The sequence below is a fragment of the Corythoichthys intestinalis genome, chromosome 9 (assembly GCF_030265065.1).
Source record: "Corythoichthys intestinalis isolate RoL2023-P3 chromosome 9, ASM3026506v1, whole genome shotgun sequence".
Classification (NCBI taxonomy): domain Eukaryota; kingdom Metazoa; phylum Chordata; class Actinopteri; order Syngnathiformes; family Syngnathidae; genus Corythoichthys; species Corythoichthys intestinalis.
This window is the reverse complement of record NC_080403.1, coordinates 54,791,885-54,815,304: the sequence shown is the minus strand read 5'-3', so window position 1 is coordinate 54,815,304 and position 23,420 is coordinate 54,791,885. Positions and strand designations below refer to the sequence as shown.

The 23,420-nt window shown below is 37.3% G+C and overlaps 1 protein-coding gene across 1 annotated transcript; it reads left to right on the top strand.

The window, feature by feature from the left end:
• The first annotated feature begins 5,531 nt into the window (after nt 1-5,531).
• LOC130921403 (uncharacterized) lies at nt 5,532-22,653 on the top strand. The gene is made up of 5 exons (XM_057845240.1): nt 5,532-5,673; nt 11,932-12,168; nt 17,052-17,341; nt 17,449-17,576; nt 20,378-22,653. The coding sequence occupies exons 1-5, from the start codon at nt 5,577-5,579 to the stop codon at nt 20,547-20,549; spliced, it is 924 nt and encodes a 307-aa protein (XP_057701223.1). The 5' UTR covers nt 5,532-5,576; the 3' UTR covers nt 20,550-22,653.
• Nucleotides 22,654-23,420: the final 767 nt, after the last annotated feature.

Genomic DNA, 23,420 nt, shown 5'->3' with positions numbered 1-23,420 from the left:
AAAAATCAGATCCAGATCAAAATCACATCAGATTTAGATCAGATCAAAACGAAATCAAGATCAGATTCAGACCAAAATAAAATCAGATTCAGATCGGACTCAGATCCAGATCAAATTCAGAGCAGATCAGATTCAAATCAAAATCAGATCAGGATCCACATCAGATCCAGATCAGATTCAGAACAAAATAGTATCAGATCAAAATCAAATCAGGATCAAGATCAAATTCAGACTTAATTCAGATCAAGGTTGGATCAGATCAAAATCACGTTAGATCAGATTCAAATCAGATCAGATTCAAATCAGAATCAGATCAAAATGAAATCAGGATCAAGATCAGGTCCAGATAAGATTCAAATCAGATCAGATTCCGATCAAAATCAAGATCAGAGATCAAAATCAGATCAGATTCATATCAACATCAGATCAGATTCATAACCATATCAGATCACATCATAGCAAAATCAGATCCAGATGAAAATCACATCAGATTCAGATCAAAATGAAATCAGGATCAAAATCAGATTCAGATCAAATCAGATCAGACTTAGATCCAGATCAAATTCAGAGCAGATCAGATTCAAATCAAAATCAGATCAGGAGCCACATCAGATCCAGATCAGATTAAGAACAAAATTATATCAGATCAAAATCAACTCAGGATCAAGATCAGATTCAGACTTGCTTCAGATCAAGATCTGATCAGATCAAAATCAGATTAGATCGGATTCAGATCAGATCAAAATGAAATCAGGATCAAGTTGAGATTAAGGTCAGGATCAAAATCAGATTCAAATCAGATTGATTCCAATGAAAATCAAATCAAGATCAGATTAAGTAAAAATCAGATCAGATTCATATCAAAATCAGATCAGAATCATAACAAAATCAGATCACATCATATCAAAATCAGATCCAGATCAAAATCACATCAGATTAAGATCAGACTCAGATCCGGATCAAATTCAGAGCAGATCAGATTCAAATCAATATTTATATGTGCTGTGGGAGAGATGACAAAGCTCTTGCCAATTAAAAGCACGGCCCCAATGAATGCTTGTATCTACTCCACTCTGCCTCTTATCTCTGTAAATAAGTAAGACGGCGCCATTGTATGCTGTTTGCGGCAATGCGTGAATGAGTCGTAGAGCGAATGCGTTAAATGCGATAAATATTTTCACGTGATTAATTTTTAAAAATTAATTACCGCCCGTTAATGTGATTAATTTGACAGCCTTACATTTAACAAAACAAAATAAATGCATTCATTTGGGATGAAATGCATAACTGATGCTACAACAATCTAACGATATACTGGCAAGCGGGGTGGCCAGTGGGGTGGCCAACCAATTTATAGGGGTGGCCACCCCCTGGTGGCGCCACTGCCAAAAAATGTCCTCAAGAACAAGTAAAAAAGTATTTGGTGAAAAGAATACTCAAGTAATGCGTAGCATTGTGAGTAACTAATAATATTTTTGTTGGATTTAAAAAAAAATAATAATGGTATTTTTTTTCTGGGCACAAAGTTATCTTTATGAACTGTTGTGATAATGTTAATGCACAATAACACATTACATAACCACATTAAGCCAAAGGGCGGGGGAAATCATTGAATTCTAATAAGAGAAAATAATGACATAAATGAGGAAATATTCGTCCATAATATCTCCAGTTTTCCGTGGTCAATCGGTGCTGAATAAAAACTGGGAGAGAAGTTAAAATCCGCACTTTCGAGTCATGTTGAGGGCAGTGCTTTATATCAAATACTTCATTTTTTACGGTGCTTTAAAGATTGAACAAGCTAACGTGAAGCTAGAACTGCAAGCTTGTGTCCGATTGGTATAATGGAGTCATGTGATTATTGTTGCGACGTCTCATCGGTGAAATCGGTAGAGCTACCTGCTACTACTACAGCTGCTACAGCTACTTGGGTTCGCTGGCAAAAAATAATAAATCTAATATGTAGAATAAGGAGGAAAAATGTAACGACTCTGATTTAAATCAAATCAGGATCAAGCTCAAATTAAGACGAGATTCCGATCAAAATCGGATCGGATCCAGATCAAAATCAGATTAGATCAGATTCAAACCAGATCAAAATAAGTTTAGAATAAGGATCAAGATCAGATCCAGATCAGATTCGGTTCTAAATCATATCAGGATCAAGATCAGATTCAGTTCTAAATCAGATCTGATTCAGATCCAAATCCAGATGAGATCAGGTCCAATCACGGGAAAATTCAGGTATTGCAGCAGCATCAAAACATATAAAAAGAACTACTAGTTTATAAAAGGTATATCCAAGGTATATACAACTAAAATAAATACAACAGCATAACAATGCACATTAAGCAGTGTGTGTGTGTGCAACAGATAAAAAAATCATTATTAAAAATATTATTTTGAAGTTTAAAAAGAATTGTTCCTCATTCACCTATAGAAAGCATAACATGTTAACAAAAAAACAGATTTATTAACGTATTCACTGCCAATCCAGGCGTATGTATTGTATTGTTGGTCGTCTATCGCTGTCAATGTCAACATGAGCCTTCCTGGTTGAAATGACTCTGGATTCACATGTCGAGTGCGGATTTCTTGTCCAGCATTCTTTTCTAAATAAGGACCTACTAGTCTTTAAGTGTTTGTCTTTCAGGGTAAACAAAGCTAACCAAGGAGGCGGGGCAAAGCCAGACAGGACAGCTTCATTCCCGCCAGCACTCTTCATCTGTCTTGCCCTGCCCTACCCTGTCACTCCTACCTACCCTTCTCAGTTGAAAATGATTTGATATCTAAGACTACAATGGCAGAAAATAACCCAGAAGGATAAGGATATTGCAATATTTATGTTTACACTACTGATAAAAAATGCCCCAAAAAATTGCAACTAAGATATTTCAATTCATCACATTGGATTATAATTTATATAGGTTTATTTACAGTGGTATGAAAAAGTATCTGAACCTTTTGGAATTTCTAACATTTCTGCATAAAATCACCATCATATGTGAGCTGATCTTTGTCAAAATCACACAGATGAAAAAACAGTGTCTGCTTTAACTAAAACCACCCAAACATTTATAAGTTTTCATATTTTAATGAGGCTAGCATGTAAACAATGACAGAAGGGGGAAAATAAGTAAGTGAACCCTCTGCCTAAAGAGCAATTGAAAGCAATTTTTACCAAACAATTTAAGTCAGGTGTGTGCCCAATCACTGATGAGTGGTTTAAAGCTGCCCTGCCCACTATAAAACACACACCTGGTAAGAATAGTCTTGATGAGAAGCCTTGTCTGATGTGCATCATGGCTTGTTCAAAAGAGCTGTCTGAAGACCTGAGATCAAGGATTGTTGATTTGTATAAAGCTGGGAAAGGATACAAAACCATCTCTAAAAGTCTGGATGTTTATCAATCGACAGTCAGAGAAGTTGCGTACAAATGGAAAGAGTTTAGCACTGTGTCTTCTCTCCCAGGGAATGGCCGGCCATCAAAGATGACGCCAAGAGTTCAGCGCAGAATACTCAGGGAGGTAAAAAAGAACCCTAAAGTGTCTGCTAAAGACTTACAGAAATCACTGGCACAGTCCAATATCGCTGTGCACACATCAACTATATGTAAAACTGGCAAAGAATGGTGTTGATGGGAGGACTCCACGGAGAAAGCCACTGCTGTCTTTAAAAAAAAACATCGCAAAAAGGCACTTGGACACTACACAGAAGTTTTGGCAAAATATTTTGTGGAATGATGAAACCAAAGTTGAATTGTTTGGGAGTAACACACAACGTCATGTGTGGAGGAAAAATGGAACAGCTCACCAACATCAACACCTCATCCCCACCGTGAAGCATGGTGGAGGGAGCATCATGATTTTGGGCTGTTTTGCTGCCTGAGGGCCTGGACAACTTGCAATCATTGATGGAAGAATTAATTCAAAAGTTTAACAGGATGTTTTGCAGGAAAACCTGTCGCCATCTGTCAGACAGTTGAAGCCAAAAAGAGGATGGATGCTGCAACAAGACAATGATCAAAAACACAGAAGTAAATCAACTTCCCGATAATTTTTCCCGATCATATATACATTTTGGCAATGCATTAAGAAAAAAATGAATAAAACTCGGACGAATATATACAGTCAACATACAGTACATAAGTACTGTATTTGTTTATTATGACAATAAATCCTCAAGATGGCATTTACATTATTAACATTCTTTCTGTGAGAGGGATCCACGGATAGAAAGACTTGTGATTCTTAAAGGATAAATGTGACATTGTATATTGTGACTAAATATTGCCATCTAGTGTATTTGTTGAGCTTTTTTTTTTTTTTTTTTTTACTTTATTATTTATCTATTTATTTATTTATTATTATTTTTTGTAAAACCTTATTTTGTTTAAAAAAAAGGAAAAGCAGAAGAAAACTTAAAAAATAATTGTTTTTCGTCTGGTATGTCAAAAGAACAAATGGCTTTTCAATAAAAAACAATAAATGTGAAAAAAAAGACTTGTGACTTCGTATATTGTGACTAAATATTGCCATCTAGTGTATTTGTTGAGCTTTTTTTTTTTTTTTTTTAACTTTATTTATTTATTTATTATTATTATTTTGGTAAAAACTTATTTTGTTTTAAAAAAAGGAAAAGCAGAAGAAAACTAAAAAAAAAAATCTTTTTCGTCTGGTATGTCGAAAGAACAAATGGCTTTTCAATAAAAAACAATAAATGTGAAAAAAAAAAGACTTGTGACTTTGTATATTGTGACTAAATATTGCCATCTAGTGTATTTGTTAAGCTTTCAGTAAATGATACTGCAGCCATGCCCCAATGCATGATGGGAAGTGGAACCATGATGGGAAGTGAAACCATGACTGTGCTTGCTTCCCCACATTGCTTCCCATCATATTTCTAAAAATAGGGAGAGGGATTGCAAGGCTTTAGCCAATTAGAATAAGCCTCCGAAGGCTGCCAAAATTCACCATACTTATTTTATGCTGCCTTTTATCTCACTATATAGGTAACATGGCGCCATTACAGATTGAGCGCGACAATACGTGAGTGGGTCGTGCAACGCATGCATTAATTGCGTTAAATTTTTTAACGTGATATTTAAAAAAACTTATTACCGCCGTTATTGGGATAAATTTGATAACCCTACCTTCAGCCTAAACTAAAGACTCTGGATGAGTGTAACATATTATGTCTGTAAAGTTAAATACAATTAGAAAACGATTTAATTAAAAAATATATATATATATTAAAAAAAGGCATGGCCGATATTTTTTTGCCGATTCCGACCGATCCGATGGATCGGCATCTCTATTAAAAACAGACACTGATTTTTCATCTGTGTGATTTTGACAAAGATCAGATCACATTTTATGGTGATTTTATGCAGAAATGTGAGAAATTCCAAAAGGTTCAGATTTTTTTCATACCACTGTAACACTATGAGGATTTGTTTATTTCGTCAGAAACGAAAGCTAAAAGCCCCCAGGAAGTGAAAGTGAGCTAGGCTTTCGCTCGCCCACTCACACTCTGAGGACATTGACCAGAAACAGCCTGTGTGCGTGAGGAACAAGATGGAGAACATGTTGCTGTTGTTGTTGTTGACGACGATGGCCGCAACCCAAACGTCTGCTCGGCGCAGCGGAGGACAAGTTAACTATTGGACCACAGGTAATATTGGAAAATAATTTTTTTGATCGAATCTGTGACTGTCTAAACTACAGATTATATACAGTGCCTTGCAAAAGTATTCGGCCCCCTTGAATCTTGCAACCTTTCGCCACATTTCAGGCTGCAAACATAAAGATATGAAATTTAATTTTTTTGTCAAGAATCAACAACAAGTGGGACACAATCGTGAAGTGGAACAACATTTATTGGATAATTGAAACTTTTTTAACAAATAAAAAACTGAAAAGTGGGGCGTGCAATATTATTCGGCCCCTTTACTTTCAGTGCAGCAAACTCGCTCCAGAAGTTCAGTGAGGATCTCTGAATGATCCAATGTTGTCCTAAATGACCAATGATGATAAATTGAATCCACCTGTGTGTAATCAAGTCTCCGTATAAATGCACCTGCTCTGTGATAGTCTAAGGGTTCTGTTTAAAGTGCAGAGAGCATTATGAAAACCAAGGAACACACCAGACAGGTCCGAGGTACTGTTGTGGAGAAGTTTAAAGCCGGATTTGGATACAAAAAGATTTCCCAAGCTTTAAACATCTCAAGGAGCACTGTGCAAGCCATCATATTGAAATGGAAGGAGCATCAGACCACTGCAAATCTACCAAGACCCGGCCGTCCTTCCAAACTTTCTTCTCAAACAAGGAGAAAACTGATCAGAGATGCAGCCAAGAGGCCCATGATCACTCTGGATGAACTGCAGAGATCTACAGCTGAGGTGGGAGAGTCTGTCCATAGGACAACAATCAGTCGTACACTGCACAAATCTAGCCTTTATGGAAGAGTGGCAAGAAGAAAGCCATTTCTCAAAGATATCCATAAAAAGTCTCGTTTAAAGTTTGCCACAAGCCACCTGGGAAACACACCAAACATGTGGAAGAAGGTGCTCTGGTCAGATGAAACCAAAATTGAACTTTTTGGCCACAATGCAAAACGATATGTTTGACGTAAAAGCAACACAGCTCATCACCCTGAACACACCATCCCCACTGTCAAACATGGTGGTGGCAGCATCATGGTTTGGGCCTGCTTTTCTTCAGCAGGGACAGGGAAGATGGTTAAAATTGACGGGAAGATGGATGCAGCCAAATACAGGAACATTCTGGAAGAAAACCTGTTGGTATCTGCACAAGACCTGAGACTGGGACGGAGATTTATCTTCCAACAGGACAATGATCCAAAACATAAAGCCAAATCTACAATGGAATGGTTAAAAAATAAACGTATCCAGGTGTTAGAATGGCCAAGTCAAAGTCCAGACCTGAATCCAATGGAGAATCTGTGGAAAGAGCTGAAACACTCTCCATCCAACCTCACTGAGCTCGAGCTGTTTTGCAAGGAAGAATGGGCAAGAATGTCAGTCTCTCGATGTGCAAAACTGATAGAAACATACCCCAAGCGACTTGCAGCTGTAATTGGAGCAAAAGGTGGCGCTACAAAGTATTAACGCAAGGGGGCCGAATAATATTGCACGCCCCACTTTTCAGTTTTTTATTTGTTAAAAAAGTTGAAATTATCCAATAAATTTTGTTCCACTTCACAATTGTGTCCCACTTGTTGTTGATTCTTGACAAAAAATTAAAATTTTATATCTTTATGTTTGAAGCCTGAAATGTGGCGAAAGGTTGCAAGGTTCAAGGGGGGCGAATACTTTTGCAAGGCACTGTATAAACATAGATCAGCTTCCACACAACAGGACTTAATTGTGAACAAGTTTCACGCATATGACTTTTGCTCATAAGCATACTGCGTATAAACCGGTTGGTATTGGTGTAAAATTAGGGCTGTCAAACGATAAAAATTTTTAATCGAGTTAATTACAGCTTCTGCCCCGAGTTAGCTGGGATAGGCTCCAGCACCTCCGCGACCCTCGTGAGGAAAAAGCGGCATGGAAAATGAATGAATGAATAATTACAGCTTAAAAATTAATTAATCGTATTTAATCGCAATTCCAACCTTCTATAAAATATGCCATATTTTTCTGTAAATTATTGTTGGAATGGAAAGATAAGACACAAGACAGATATATACATTCAAAATACGGTACATAAGGACTGTATTTGTTTATTATAACAATAAATCAACAAGATGGCATTAACATGATTAACATTCTGTTAAAGCGATCCATGGATAGAAAGACTTGTAGTTCTTAAAAGATAAATGTTAGTACAAGTTATTGAAATTTTATATTAAAACCCCTCTTAATGTTTTCGTTTTAATAAAATTTGTTACATTTTCAATCAAAAAATAAACTAGTAGCCCGCCATTGTTGATGTCAATAATTACACAATGCTCATGGGTGCTTAAGAACATACAATCAGTCGCACCCAAGCGCCAGCAGAGGGCGACAAAACTCCAAAAAACACAAGTAACAAGTAACATTGCACTGTGCTGTCATTTTAATCTGTTTGAGCGCGGCATGTGCGTTAATTGCGTCAAATATTGTACCGTGATTAATTTAAAAAATTAATTACCGCGCATTAATGTGATAATTTTGACAGCCCTATGTAAAATATTTACAGACTTATTGTTTTTTCAAGGCAGAAATGCGTCACAAAATGGATGCAATGAATTATTATGACCGCAGGGTGGCAGTAACGTACTGGAAAATTTCAAGTAGCACTTAGCACTGGCGACTCTAGCCAGCACAATATTTTAGCCTTGATTTAACTCCATATACAGTGGTACCTCTACTTCAGAATGTCTCTACATACAGAATTTTCAGTTAATGCCTCTTGTTAAGAAATAAATTTCAGGATAGAAAAGGCAAAAATACAGTATGGCTGTTACTCGCAGTTCAGAGTTTACAGAAGGTAACATACTTATAGCTGCTCTGCCATTGGCTATTGCTTAGCATTCCTAGCATCCCAATTGGCTAAGAGGGACCTCTACTGCATGTGTATGTGCGTTTGACTCACCGTCACCGTTCAAATATCAATATGACTGGAATTTTCACGTGACGCAATGAAATTTTCAAACAACCCCCCAAAATTTTTCTTTAGTAAATGTGGATTTTTTTGAAAAAAACAAAATGTTTTCAAACGCTACTTATCCTACAATTTTTGACCAAATCGCATAACTTACACAAAAAAAAATCCAGGATGGTATGGGGCATAAAAGATATATACACAATTTGGCAAAAATGTACGGTCCCCCCAAAATTCGCCAAAAACTGTCCTATTTATTTGTATTGAGATTGACAGCCATGCATGTCCAAATTTCCTATTCATTTCGAATGGCAGGAAAACATTGGCTCTTGTGATTTTTGACCATTCACCATTACAGCCCATTGATATTTTGTGACCTGATATCAACAAGTTGTCTCCCCAAAATGTCCCCAAATGAACAGGAAGTGACCCGATATCAGCGGAATGTGTCCCCCCAAATGAATATCAACTGGACATGCCCCTTAAATGTCCCTAAATTAACAGGAAGTAACCTGGAATTAACAGGACGTGTCCCCTAAATGTCCACCAATCAACAGAAAGTGACCTGATATCAAAAGGACATGTCCCCGAAATGTCCCCAAATCAACAGGAAGTGACCTGATATCAAAAGGAAGTGTCCCCCAAATAAGTATCAACAGGACATGTCCCACAAATGTCCCTAAATTAACAGGAAGCAACCTGGAATTAACAGGACGTGTCCCCGAAATGTACACAAATCAACAGAAAGTGACCTGATATCAAAAGGACGTGTCCCCAAATCAACAGGAAGTGACCTGATATCATAAGGAAGTGTCCCCCAAAGGAGTATCAACAGGACATGTCCCCCAAATATCCCAAAATTAACAGGAAGTAGCCTGAAATTAACAGGGTGTGTCCCCGAAATGTCCACAAATCAACAAAAAGTGACCTGATATCAAAAGGACGTGTCCCCGAAATGTCCCCAAATCGACAGGAAGTGACCTGATATCAAAAGGAAGTGTCCCTGAAATGTCCCCAAATCGACAGGAAGTGATATATGAACAGGAAGTGTCCCCAAAATGTCTCTAAATTAACAGGAATGGACCTGCTATGAATAGGTCGTGTCCCCTAAATGAATATCAACAGGACATGTCCCCCAAACGTCCCTATATTAACAAGAAGTAACCCGAAATTAACAGGACTTGTCCCCTAAATGTCACCAAATCAACAGGAAGTGACCTGATATCTACAGGACATGTCCCCGAAATGTCCCCAAATCAACAGGAAATGACCTGATATCAAAAGGAAGTGTCCCCAAATGAATATCAACAGGACATGTCCCCCAAATCAACAGGAAGCGACCTGATATCAAAAGGACATGTCCAGGAAATGTCCCCAAATCAAAAGGAAGTGACCTGATAACAAAAGGAAGTGTCCTCCAAATGAAAAACAACAAGACATGTCCCCCCGAATGTCCCTAAATTTTCTGTAAGTAACCTGAAGTCAACAGGACATGTCCCTGAAATGTCCCCAAATCAACAGGAAGTGACCTGATATCATAAGGAACAGTCCCCCAAAGGAGTATCAACAGGACATGTCCCCCAAATATCCCTATATTAACAGGAAGTAGCCTGAAATTAACAGGACGTGTCCCCGAAATGTCCACAAATCATCAAAAAGTGACCTGAAATCAAAAGGACGTATCCCCGAAATGTCCCCAAATCGACAGGAAGTGAACTGATATCAAAAGGAAGTGTCCCCCAAATGAATATCAAAAGGACATATCCCCCAAATGTCCCTAAACTAACATGAAGTAACCTGAAATCAACAGGACGTGTCCCGAAATGTCCCCAAATTGACAGGAAGTGATATGATATCAACAGGAAGTGACCCCAAAATGTCTCTAAATTAACAGGAATGGACCTGCTATCAATAGGTCGTGTCCCCTAAATGAATATCAACAGGACATGTCCCCCAAATGTCCCTATATTAACAAGAAGTAACCCGAAATTAACAGCACTTGTCCCCTAGATGTCACCAAATCAACAGGAAGTGACCTGATATCTACAGGACATGTCCCCGAAATGTCCCCAAATCAACAGGAAATGACCTGATATCAAAAGGAAGTGTCCCCAAATGAATATCAACAGGACATGTCCCCCAAATCAACAGGAAGCGACCTGATATCAAAAGGACATGTCCCTGATATGTCCCCAAATCAAGAGGAAGTGACCTGATAACAAAAGGAAGTGTCCCTCAAATGAAAATCAACAAGACATGTCCCCCCGAATGTCCCTAAATGATCTGTAAGTAACCTGAAGTCAACAGGACATGTCCCTGAAATGTCCAGGAAGCGACCTGATATCAAAAGGACTTGTCCCTGAAATGTCCCCAAATCAACAGGACGTGTCCCGAAATGTCCCCAAATTCACAGGAAGTGATATGATAGCAACAGGAAGTGTCCCCAAAATGTCTCTAAATTAACAGGAATGGACCTGATATCAATAGGTCGTGTCCCCTAAATGAATATCAACAGGACATGTCCCCCAAATGTCCCTATATTAACAAGAAGTAACCCGAAATTAACAGGACTTGTCCCCTAAATGTCACCAAATCAACAGGAAATGACCTGATATCAAAAGGAAGTGTCCCCAAATGAATATCAACAGGACATGTCCCCCAAATCAACAGGAAGCGACCTGATATCAAAAGAACATGTCCCTGAAATCTCCCCAAATCAACAGGACGTGTCCCGAAATGTCCCCAAATTGACAGGAAGTGATATGATATCAACAGGAAGTTTCCCCAAAATGTCTCTAAATTAACAAGAAGGAACCCGAAATTAACAGGACTTGTTCCCTAAATGTCACCAAATCAACAGGAAGTGACCTGATATCTACAGGACATGTCCCCGAAATGTCCCCAAATCAACAGGAAATGACCTGATAACAAAAGGAAGTGTCCCTCAAATGAAAATCAACAAGACATGTCCCCCCCGAATGTCCCTAAATTATCCGTAAGTAACCTGAAGTCAACAGGACATGTCCCTGAAATGTCCCCAAATCAACAGGAAGTGACATGATATCAACAGGAAGTGTCACCGAAATCGCCCCTAAATTAACAGGAAGTGACCTGATATCAACAGGACATGTCCCCGAAATCGAAATGTCCCCAAATCAACAGGAAGTGATGATTCATGTTCTGTGCTAATTATTTCTTCAGTTACTGTTCCGGTTGTTTCATCAATTGCTCATTATGGTATTTGGTGATACGTTTTTTTAATCTTCACTGTCCTAACAAGTGAGGTCATGAAACCTTTTTTTTCGTCTTTTTGCGCCGCAGCTTCCCCAGCCAACAATTTAAACGGGAAGATGATCACGTTGTCGTCTGATGGTTTCGGCGGCATTTCCTTCTACCCGCCGAATTACTCTTTCCTCCATAAGAGCAATTGGCTCTACCCCAACAGAGCCCCTCGCAACTGGTACTCGCCCACTATCTATCCGACTGCTACCTATCCGAGCGGGTATCCCTGGACGACGTCCTCCTACCCGAGCTGGACTACACCGCCCACAACTACAGGTGAGACATTTTCATCATCAATCCGCTTATTCACTGCCATTGACGGTGATAGACGACAAACATCTGAGCTGTCGCCCAGTGGAATGGGCGGGCAAGGCGCTCACCTGGTTGCTAGGGGGCGCAAATACTCTGCCGCCAATAGCCTGCAGATATTTACATTTTAATAACTTTTTTTTTAATATATATATTATGCTGTTCTCACTCCGAAGCGTCTACTTTTTTCCCAAGCTAGACAGCTAGTTAACAAAGCTTTGATGATCAGAATTCTTCCTTTTTGTTCTATTAATAGAATGAACTAAAACCATAGACCATTAGCAACAACGTTAGCACGCCAGATAAGTTCGCTAAACATACACAAACAGACGTCTTGTATAAAAAATATAACATTCCTAGCTATAAGAGATTTTATACATTCTATTACAGATCCATAATTAGGGACAAATCTCGTCTAGGGATGATATAAGCACAACATTATAACGAAGGCATCAGCCTGAGACGTCGTGCAGCCATATTGAATTGGCAAAATGGCGAAATGGCCATGTCGCTAAGCGAACACAAGAGGGCGCTGTTACCAAAAAATTGGTAAAAAATTTACAGTAAATTTCAGACTTCAGACATTTTTAGGTGAGAATTTCCAGTGAACTTCCAAATTTCATGTTTTTTTTGAGAAAGTTTGGACAATTTGGGGGACAATTTCGAGTAAAATTCAAAATTTCAAGCAAAAATTTGGTTGGCTGTTGTATTTGGGGAATTACTGGGTCACTTCCTTTTGATTTTGGGTCACTTCCTGTACATTTTGGATAATTTATTGTTGATTTGGGGCATTTTCAGGTTACTTCCTCTCTATTAGTCACTTCCTGTTGGTTTTGGGGTATTTCTGGGTCATTTCCTTTTGATTCTGGGTCACTTCCTGTACATTTTGGATTTTTTTGTTGTTGTTTATTTTGGGGCATTTTCAAGTAAATTTCTAGGTTGTTATTTAACACGATTATGAAAAATTTGAGGAATTTCTTTTCAATTTTTTCGGTTATGCACTGAAAAGACGGAAATTCGATGAAAAATGTCAGTAAAAGGTCAGAATTTGAAGAAAAATTTGGTAAAAAATTTAAAGTAAATTTCAGACTTCAGACATTTTTAGCTGAGAATTTCCAGTGAACTTCCTAATTTCATGTTTTTTGGAGAAAATTTGGACAATTTGGAGGACATTTTCGAGTAAAATTCAAAATTTCAAGCAAAAATTTGGTTGGCTGTTGTATTTGGGGGGATTTCTGGGTCACTTCCTTTTGATTTTGGGTCACTTCCTGTACATTTTGGATAATTTATTGTTGATTTGGGGCATTTTCAGGTTACTTCCTCTTTATTAGTCACTTCCTGTAGGTTTTGGGGTATTTCTGGGTCACTTCCTTTTGATTCTGGGTCACTTCCTGTACATTTTGGATATTTTTTTTGTTTATTTTGGGGCATTTTCGAGTAAATTTCAAGGTTGTTATTTAACACGATTATGAAAAATTTGAGGAATTTCTTTTCAATTTTTTCGGTTATTCACTGAAAAGACGGAAATTCGATGAAAAATGTCAGTAAAATGTCAGAATTTGAAGAAAAATTTGGTAAAAAATTTAAAGTAAATTTCAGACTTCAGACATTTTTAGCTGAGAATTTCCAGTGAACTTCCAAATGTCATGGTTTTTTTGAGAAAGTTTGGACAATTTGGAGGACATTTTCGAGTAAAATTCAAAATTTCAAGCAAAAATTTGGTTGGCTGTTGTATTTGGGGACTTACTGGGTCACTTCCTTTTGATTTTGGGTCACTTCCTGTACATTTTGGATAATTTATTGTTGATTTGGGGCATTTTCAGGTTACTTCCTCTTTATTAGTCACTTCCTGTTGGTTTTGGGGTATTTCTGGGTCACTTCCTTTTGATTCTGGGTCACTTTCTGTACATTTTGGATATTTTTTTTGTTTATTTTTGGGGCATTTTCGAGTCAATTTCAAGGTTGTTATTTAACACGATTATGAAAAAATTGAGGAATTTCTTTTCAATTTTTTTGGTTATTGGCTGAAAAGACGGAAATTGGATGAAAAATTTCCGTAAAATGTCAGAATTTGAAGAAAATTTGGTAAAAAATTTAAAGTAAATTTCAGACTTCAGACATTTTTAGGTGAGAATTTCCAGTGAACTTCCAAATTTCATGGTTTTTTTGAGAAAGTTTGGACAATTTGGAGGACATTTTCGAGTAAAATTCAAAATTTCAAGCAAAAATTTGGTTGGCTGTTGTATTTGGGGAATTACTGGGTCACTTCCTTTTGATTTTGGGTCACTTCCTGTACATTTTGGATAATCTTTTTGTTGATTTGGGGCATTTTCAGGTTACTTCCTCTTTATTAGTCACTTCCTGTTGGTTTTCGGGTATTTCTGGGTCACTTCCTTTTGATTCTGGGTCACTTTCTGTACATTTTGGATATTTTTTTTGTTTATTTTTGGGACATTTTCGAGTAAATTTCATGTTTTTTTGAGAGAGTTTGGACAATTTGGAGGACATTTTCGAGTAAATTTCAAAATTTCAAGCAAAAATTTGCAGATTTTTAAAAAAAAAAGTTTTTTCTGTCATTCGCTGAAAAAAAGGAAATTGGATGAAAAATTAAAGTAAATATCAGAATTTAAAGATAGCTTTGGTGAAAATTTACGGTAAATTTCGGAATTTCCGAAAACTAAGAGAATTTCTAGTGAAAGTCGAAATTTGGGGACATTTCCTGTTTATTTTGGGTCATTTCCTGTACAATTTGATTCATTCCTTGTTGATTTTAGGGCATTTTCAGGTCACTTCCTGTTTGTTTTGGGGCATGACTGGGTCACTTCCTGTCTAATTTGGATTAGTTCTTGTTGATTTCAGGGCATTTCCACATCACTTCCTGTTTATTAGTCACTCCATGTTGGTTTCGGGGTATTTCTGGGTCACTTCCTTTTGATTTTGGGTCACTTCCTGTACATTTTGGATCATTTCCTTTTGATTTTAAGGCATTTTCAGGTCACTTCCTGTTGGTTTTGGGGCATTTCTGGGTCACTTCCTTTTGATTTTGGGTCACTTCCTGTACATTTTGGATACTTTATTGTTGATTTGGGGCATTTCCAGATTACTTCCTCTTTATTAGTCACTTCCTGTTGGATTTGGGGTATTTCTGGGTCACTTCCTTTTGATTCTGGGTCACTTCCTGTACATTTTGGATATTTTTTTTGGTTTATTTTGGGGCATTTTTTGAGTAAATTTCAAGGTTGTTATTTAACACGGTTATGAAAAATTTGCTGAATTTTTTTCAATTTTTTCTGTCATTCGCTGAAAAAAAGGAAATTGGATGAAAAATTAAAGTAAATATCAGAATTTAAAGATAGCTTTGGTGAAAATTTACGGTAAATTTTGGAATTTCAGACAACTTCTAGGAGAATTTCTAGTGAAAATCTAAATTTGGGGACATTTCCTGTTTATTTTGGGCCATTTCCTGTACAATTTGATTCATTTCTTGTTGATTTTAGAGCATGTCCACATCACTTCCTGTTTATTAGTCACTGCATGTTGGTTTCGGGGCATTTCTGGGTCACTTCCTTTTGATTTTGGGTCACTTCCATTACATTTTGGATCATTTGATTTTGATTTTAAGGCATTTTCAGGTCACTTCCCGTTTATTAGTCACTGCCTGTTGGATTTGGAGGCATTTCTGGGTCACTTCCTTTTGATTTTGGGTCACTTCCTGTACATTTTGGATAATTTATTGTTGATTTGGGGCATTTCCAGGTTACTTCCTCTTTATTAGTCACTTCTTGTTGGTTTTGGGGCATTACTGGGTCACTTCCTTTTGATTTTGTGTCACTTCCTGTACATTTTGGATCATTTCTTGTTGATTTTGGGGTATTTCAAGGTTACTTCCTCTTTATTAGTCACTTTCTATTGGTTTTGGGGCCTTTATGGGATACTTCCTGTTAATTTGGAGTCATTTGCTGTATAATTTGATTCATTTCTTATTGATTTTAGGGCATTTCCAGGTCACTTCCTGTTTATTAGTCACTTCTTGTTGGTTTTGGGATATTACTGGGTCACTTCCTGTACATTTCGGATAATTTATTGTTGATTTGGGGCATTTTCAGGTTACTTCCTCTTTATTAGTCACTTCCTGTTGGTTTTGGGGCATTACTGGGTCACTTCCTTTTGATTCTGGGTCACTTCCTGTACATTTTGGATATTTTTTTTGTTTATTTTGGGGCATTTCAAGGTTACTTCCTCTTTATTAGTCACTTCCTGTTGGTTTTGGGGCATTACTGGGTCACTTCCTTTTGATTTTGTGTCACTTCCTGTACATTTTGGATCATTTCTTGTTGATTTTGGGGTATTTCAAGGTTACTTCCTCTTTATTAATCACTTTCTATTGGTTTTTGGGGCATTTATGGGATACTTCCTGTTAATTTGGACTCATTTCCTGTATAATTTGATTAATTTCTTATTGATTTTAGGGCATTTCCAGGTCACTTCCTGTTTATTAGTCACTTCCTGTTGGTTTTGGGGCATTACTGGGCCACTTCCTGTCTAATTAGGATCAGTTCTTGTTGATTGTAGGGCATTTTCACATCACTTCCTGTTTATTCGTCACTTCCTCTTGGTTTTGGGGCATTTCTGGGACACTTCCTGTGTTTTGAGGCACTTACGTTTACTTTCTGTTGATTTTTGGGACCCTTTCTGAGGATTTTGTGGGCATGAACAAGTCACTTCCTGTTTATTTTGAGTCACGTCCAATTTATTTAGGGACATTAGCGAGTCACTTCCTTTTCAGTAACTCCAAATCAACAGGAAGTGCTCTTTAAATGCCCCAAAATCACCATAACTTGTTTTTCCAGGTGTGACAGTGTGTTTACGCTATCTGCTGGACCCTGACAGCAACAACATCTTCACCCTCAGCCCGAACAGCCCAGACGCTTTGACGTTGACGTCATATTATGACGGCAACGGCTACAGGCTGACCTGGGGCCGCAGCTACCAGTCCGTCAGGTTGAGAGCTAACGTGAGGATGTGGTCCCTCACAGACAACATGTGGAACCGAATATGTCTCGTGGTGGATTCCGTCAAGGGATTCGTGCAGATCTTCAAAGGAGGCTACATGAGCATCAGGAAAGGGATGGTTCCCAAGGTGAAACGGACATCCCATCAGAGGAGAAATTAGGCCAAAAATTTCCTTCAAGGAGCCGATTCGATTGGTAGTTGTGAATAACCTGCTCTGTGTTTGCGTGTGCTCAGTACGCATGGTCTGGTGAGCCCATCGTCGCTGTGTCAAACACAAACGGTCAGGTGACCGATCTTCAGATGTGGGATTTTCCGCTTTCCTACAACGGCATCCTCAACTACGTGGCTAGGTCAAGCTACGGGTGAGACTTAAACATTTACTGTGAATTTTTCAGGTAGGTTTCCCATTCACTCCTATTGATTTCCAACCCAAGTGACTTGATATCAACAGGAAGTGACCCAATATGAACAGGAAGCGACCTTGAAATGCCCCAAATTAACAGGAAGTGACCTGACATCTACAGGAAGTGACCCTGGAATGCCTCAAAATCAACAGGAAGTGACCCTGGAATGGCTCAAATCAACAGGAAATGACCCAATATCAACAGGAAGTGACACTGGAATGCCTTAAAATCAAAAGCAAGTGACTTTCAAAATGCCGCAAATCAACAGGAAGTAACCTAATATCAAAAGGAAGTGACCCTGAAATGCCCCAAATTAACAGGAAGTGACCTTGAAATGCCTCAAAATTAACAGGAAGTACCTAACATCTACAGGAAGTGACCCTGGAATGCCTCAAAATCAACAGGAAGTGACCCTGGAAGGGCTCAAATCAACAGGAAATGACCCAATATCAACAGGAAGTGACACTGGAATGCCTTAAAATCAAAAGCAAGTGACTTTGAAATGCCGCAAATCAACAGGAAGTAACCTAATATCAAAAGGAAGTGACCCTCGAATTCTTCTAAATTAACAGGAAGTGACCTTGAAATGCCTCAAAATTAACAGGAAGTGATCGGATATTAACAGGAAGCGACATTGAAATGCCCAAAATTAACAGGAAGTGACCTGACATCTACAGGAAGTGACCTTGGAATGCCTCAAAATATACAGGAAGTGACCTTGGAATGGTTCAAATCAACAGGAAATGATCCAATATCTACAGGAAGTAACACTGGCTGGAATGCCTTAAAATCAAAAGCAAGTGACTTTGAAATGCCCCAAATCAACAGGAAGTGACCCAATATCAAAAGGAAGAGACCCTCAAAATCCTAAAAATTAACAGGAAGTGACCTTGAAATGCCTCAAAATCTACAGGAAGTGATCCGATATTAACAGGAAGTGACACTTAAATGACCTGAGATCAACAAGAAGTGACCCGATAACAAGAAGTGACCCTTAAATGACCCCAGATAAATAGGAAGTGACTTGATGATAACAAGAAGCAACCCCGAAATGCCTATAATCAACAGGAAGTGATGCGATTTCAACAGGAAGTGACCCAAAATTTCCTTAAAATCAACAGGAAGTGACCCAATATACCAACCATCACAGCGAAGCTACCATCGCAGTTCCTCCAGAATTTGCATTTTCTATTTAATTATTAAAAAGTTCAAATTTGCTTCTTCCTTTTCCGACATTGGCCCATAAATGGTGCAATATCACAATTAACAAGAAACTGCAATTTCGGGAGAAATTACTTCCGGTCTTTGCCATGTGGAGATACGGATCTTAGACCCAGCCTAGGTTGGTTTGGGGACAATTCGGGGACAATATCAGTTCACTTCCTGTCTATTTGGGGACATTTATGGGGCCTGGGATAATGATATCAGGTCATTTGGGAACATTTGGGAGGCGTGGCCTATTCATATCAGGTAATTTGGGAGCATTTGGGGGCGTCGCCTGATCATATAAGGTCATTTGGGAAAATTTGGGGGGCATTGCCTGATCATATCAGGTCATTTGGGGACGTGTCCTATTGATATCTGGTCATTTTCTGTTGATTTGGGGAAATTTTGTTTTTTCCCCATTGAAAATGAATGGGAAAATTTTTGGGACGTCCATGGCTGTCAATGGCAACGACTTACATAGGCTTCAATGGAAAGCAAGTACATTGGCATCAATACAATGGAGAAACATGCCCGTCAACGTCATTAAACAAAGTGAATGCGATGAGAAATGAATGGGAAATTTGGACGTCCATGGCCGTCAATGGCAGCACCCCCTATAAGCGTCAATAGAATCGGGGATGTTTGGGGGACACGTCTTATTGATATCTGGTCATTTTTTGTTGATTTGGGGAAATTTTTGTTTTTTCCCCATTGAAAATGAATGGGAAAAATTTTGGACGTCCATGGCCGTCAATGGCATCGACATCCATATAATCAATTGAACCCAAGTACATTGGCATCAATAGATTCGACATGCATGGCCGTCAATGGCTTCAATGCAATGTAAATGCCATTGGAAATCCCATTAGAAATGAATAGGAAAGTTTTTGGCAAATTTCCGGGGAACCGTAAATTTTTCCCAAATTCTGTATAATACCTTTATGCCCCTCACCGTCCCGGAATTTTTGATGTCCAAATTATTTAATTTGGTCGAAAATTGTAGGACAAGTAGCGTTTTGAAAAAATTTTTAAAAATCGGAAAATCGCCGTTTACGGCAGAACGGAAAATTTTTCGGGGCCGTTTGACAAAAAGCCACAGTCACACGAAAATTCCGGACGTGTCGATACCTGAACGGTGCCGATCGGTGCAGCAGTACGGGCTGTGTGGCGCGCCGAAAAAAAGCCAAAAAGGCAATTATTATTATTAAAGGCGTTATTATCTGGTCTTTGCCAAAAGGCAAAGACCAGATAATAACGTGACCCAAACAATGAACATAAGAGTTATTGTCTTATATTGGCAAAATATCAGCTAATAGCGGCCGATCTTGAATCAAGTCAATCTATCGGCTCAATATATCGGCTAGCAAATATATCGGTCGACCTTTATGAGAAGGATCAGCACCTAAACAGCTAACATACTGTAAGTTATGTCGGCTAGTTATCGGCCCGATATATCGGCTGACCGATACATTTAGTTTCACTGTTTATTTAATTTTTAAGTGACTGTAAAAGGTTTTAAGAACTGTTTTTTGTTTTCTTTTCGTTGTTTGAAGTTGGCCCACCGGCTCGGTACTGACGTGGTCCAACATCCGCTACTCGCTGACGGGGCGCGCCCTGGTGGAGGATGTCTACGAACGACAGCAGGCGGCCAAGCGTGGCAAAAACATCAAGAAGATGCGCAAGAGCAAAAAAGAAGGCGCTAAAGAAATTGTAACAGCTAATTAGCCGTCCTGGCTGCAATTGACGGTGATAGATGTCCAATCCATTTTGAACAAGAGGGTCAACATTTCTGAATTTATTGTCTGTTACTTTATGGAAAATTTGGAGGAAAAAAAAAAAATCGAAATTTCAGGTCTGGTCCTGGAAAAAAAAAATCAATTTTATGGAAAATTTGTGGGAAAATTTCCACTCATTTCAGGTCTGAAACTTGATAGGGCAAAAAAAATGATTGGTGATTTGAACATTTCAAGGTAGTTATTGAACACATTTATGGAAATTTGGTGAAAATTTTGTAGTAAATTTCTGACTTCAGAAAACTGAGAATTTTCCGTGAACTTCTAATTTTTACGCCTTTCTGAGAAGGTTCGGACAATTTGGTGCAAAATTTTCTGGTGGATTTCAAAATTTCAAGGTAGTTATTGAAGATGATTATGAAAAATTTGCAGAATTTTTTTTTTCAGTTTTTTTGGGCCATTCGCTGAAAAGATTGAAATCGGATTAAAAATAACAGTAAATATCAGAATTTGAAGAAAAAATGGTTGAAAATTTACGGTAAATTTCAGAACTTCAGAAAACTTAGAAGAGAATTTCTAGTGAACGTCTAAATTTCACGTGTTTCTGAGAAATTTTCAGGTAAATTTAAAAAATTTCAAGGTAGTTACTGAACACGACTACAGAAATTTGGTGAACTTTTTGGGGTAAATTTCAGACTTAACAAAACAGTTTTTCGGGTAAACTTTCAAATTTCATGTTTTTCAGAGAGTTTGGACAATTTGCAGGACATTTTTGAGTAAATTCCAAAATTTCAAGGTAGTGAACACGATTATGAAAAATTTGCAGAATTTTTTTTCAGTTTATTCGATCATTTGCTGAAAACATGGAAATTGGACAGAAAATTCCAGTAAAATATCTGAATTTAAAAAAAGATTTGGTGAAAATTTACAGTAAATTTTGGAATTTCAGAAAATTTATAACAGAATTTCTAGTGAACTATTTCATGTTTTTCTGAGAAAGTTTGGACAATTTAGAGGACATTTTCGAGTAAATTTCAAGGTTGTTATTTAACACGATTATGAAAAAAAAAAATTCAATTTTTTCGGTTATTCGCTGACAAGGACGGAAATTGGATGAAAAATTACAGTAAAGTATCAGAATTTGAAGAAAAATTTGGTAAAAAATTTACCGTAAATTTCAGACTTCAGACATTTTTTGATGAGAATTTCCTGTGAACTTCCAAATTTCATGTTTTTTTGAGAAAGTTTGGACAATTTGGAGGACATTTTTGAGTAAAATTAAAAATTTCAAGCAAAAATTTGCTGATTTTTTTTTCTTTCTGTCCTTCGCTCAAAAAATGGAAATTGGATGAAAAATTACAGTAAATATCAGAATTTAAAGATAGCTTTGGTGAAAATTTACGGTAAATTTCGGAATTTCAGAAAACTAAGAGAATTTCTAGTGAAAGTCTAAATTTCACGTGTTTGAGAATTTTTTTTGCAAATTTTCCATTAAATTTCAAAATGTTTTAATGAGAACTTCCAAATTTCATGTTTGTCTAAGAAAGTTAAGTGAATTTGGAAGAAAACTTCAATTTCAAAATTTCATGATACTTTTTGAACATGTTCTTAAAGAAAATTGCTAAAAAAATGTCCAGTAAATTTCAGACATGAGAATTTACAAGTCCGTCGTGCTTTCGGATTTAAATTTGGAGGAAATGTTCCAGTAAATATCAAAATGACTGAGCACATTTATGAAAAACGTCCATCAAATTGAAGAATTTCATGTCAAAAAATTTGCAAGAAATGTATGGGAAATTTTTCCCCAAAAATTTTGCTAGAAGTTTTCTCTTAAAGTTTGGTGAATGTTGGAAATTTGGATGAAAAACGATTTTCTTGCAAGTTTGGCTGCCAAATGGATTGGACATCTCCAATCATTCATTGGTTTCATTCATGGGTCATCTAAATCTTACTAACAAACACAACACAGCCTTAATTCTGTCATAATTCTTCACAATGCAAAAAAAAAATAACACTATATAATCAAATTTGAAATCATCATACATTTTTGTGTAATCACTAAAAAGTGGAGAATAAATAAAACATTGCATGAAAAATGCTTGGATTCATTCTTGTTGTATAATTATTTATATGATACGCATTTATGAAATCATTTTCAAAACATTACTATTTGTTGTCAAACGGGATGGGTTTGAATTCTGTGTTTTTTTTTTTTGTTCTTTTTTTTTTAAATTGATGTCCAAATCTAACTTTAATGTAGGAAATGTTTGTCATTATCAATACAAATTTATAAAATGTGGATGAACCCCTTGATGCGTAAATTTACATTGAACAAATATGCATCCAAAAATCATTGAGGGAAAACATAAGTGCATAAGTAAATTGAAAAAAATATGTACTACTAAATTTTGGAAATGATATAAATAAAGATACAAACTTACAAAATGCAAAATAGAAATATGAGAAAATATGGGAAATTCATTGAAAGAAAGTTTTAAAAATTCAATTCAAAAAATGTTTAAAAAAAAAAGTACAGAAAATTATATTTCTAAAGAAAGGCATTTTTTTGAAAAAATATTAGAAATGGAAAAAAAAGCAAGAATGATAATTTTATATTAAAAAAATAAATTTCAAAAACGCATGTATTTTAATTTCATTTTCTATATTTACATTTATCACTATCCATCCATCTTCCGCTTGCTCCGGAGTCGGGTTGCGGGGGCGGGCAGCAGCCAGGGAAGCCAAGACTTCCCTCTCCCCAGCCACTTCAACCAGCTCCTCTGGTGGAATCCCAAGGCATTCGCAGGCCAGCTGAGGGACATAGTCCCTCCAGCGTGTCCTGGATCGTCCCTGTGGCCTCCCG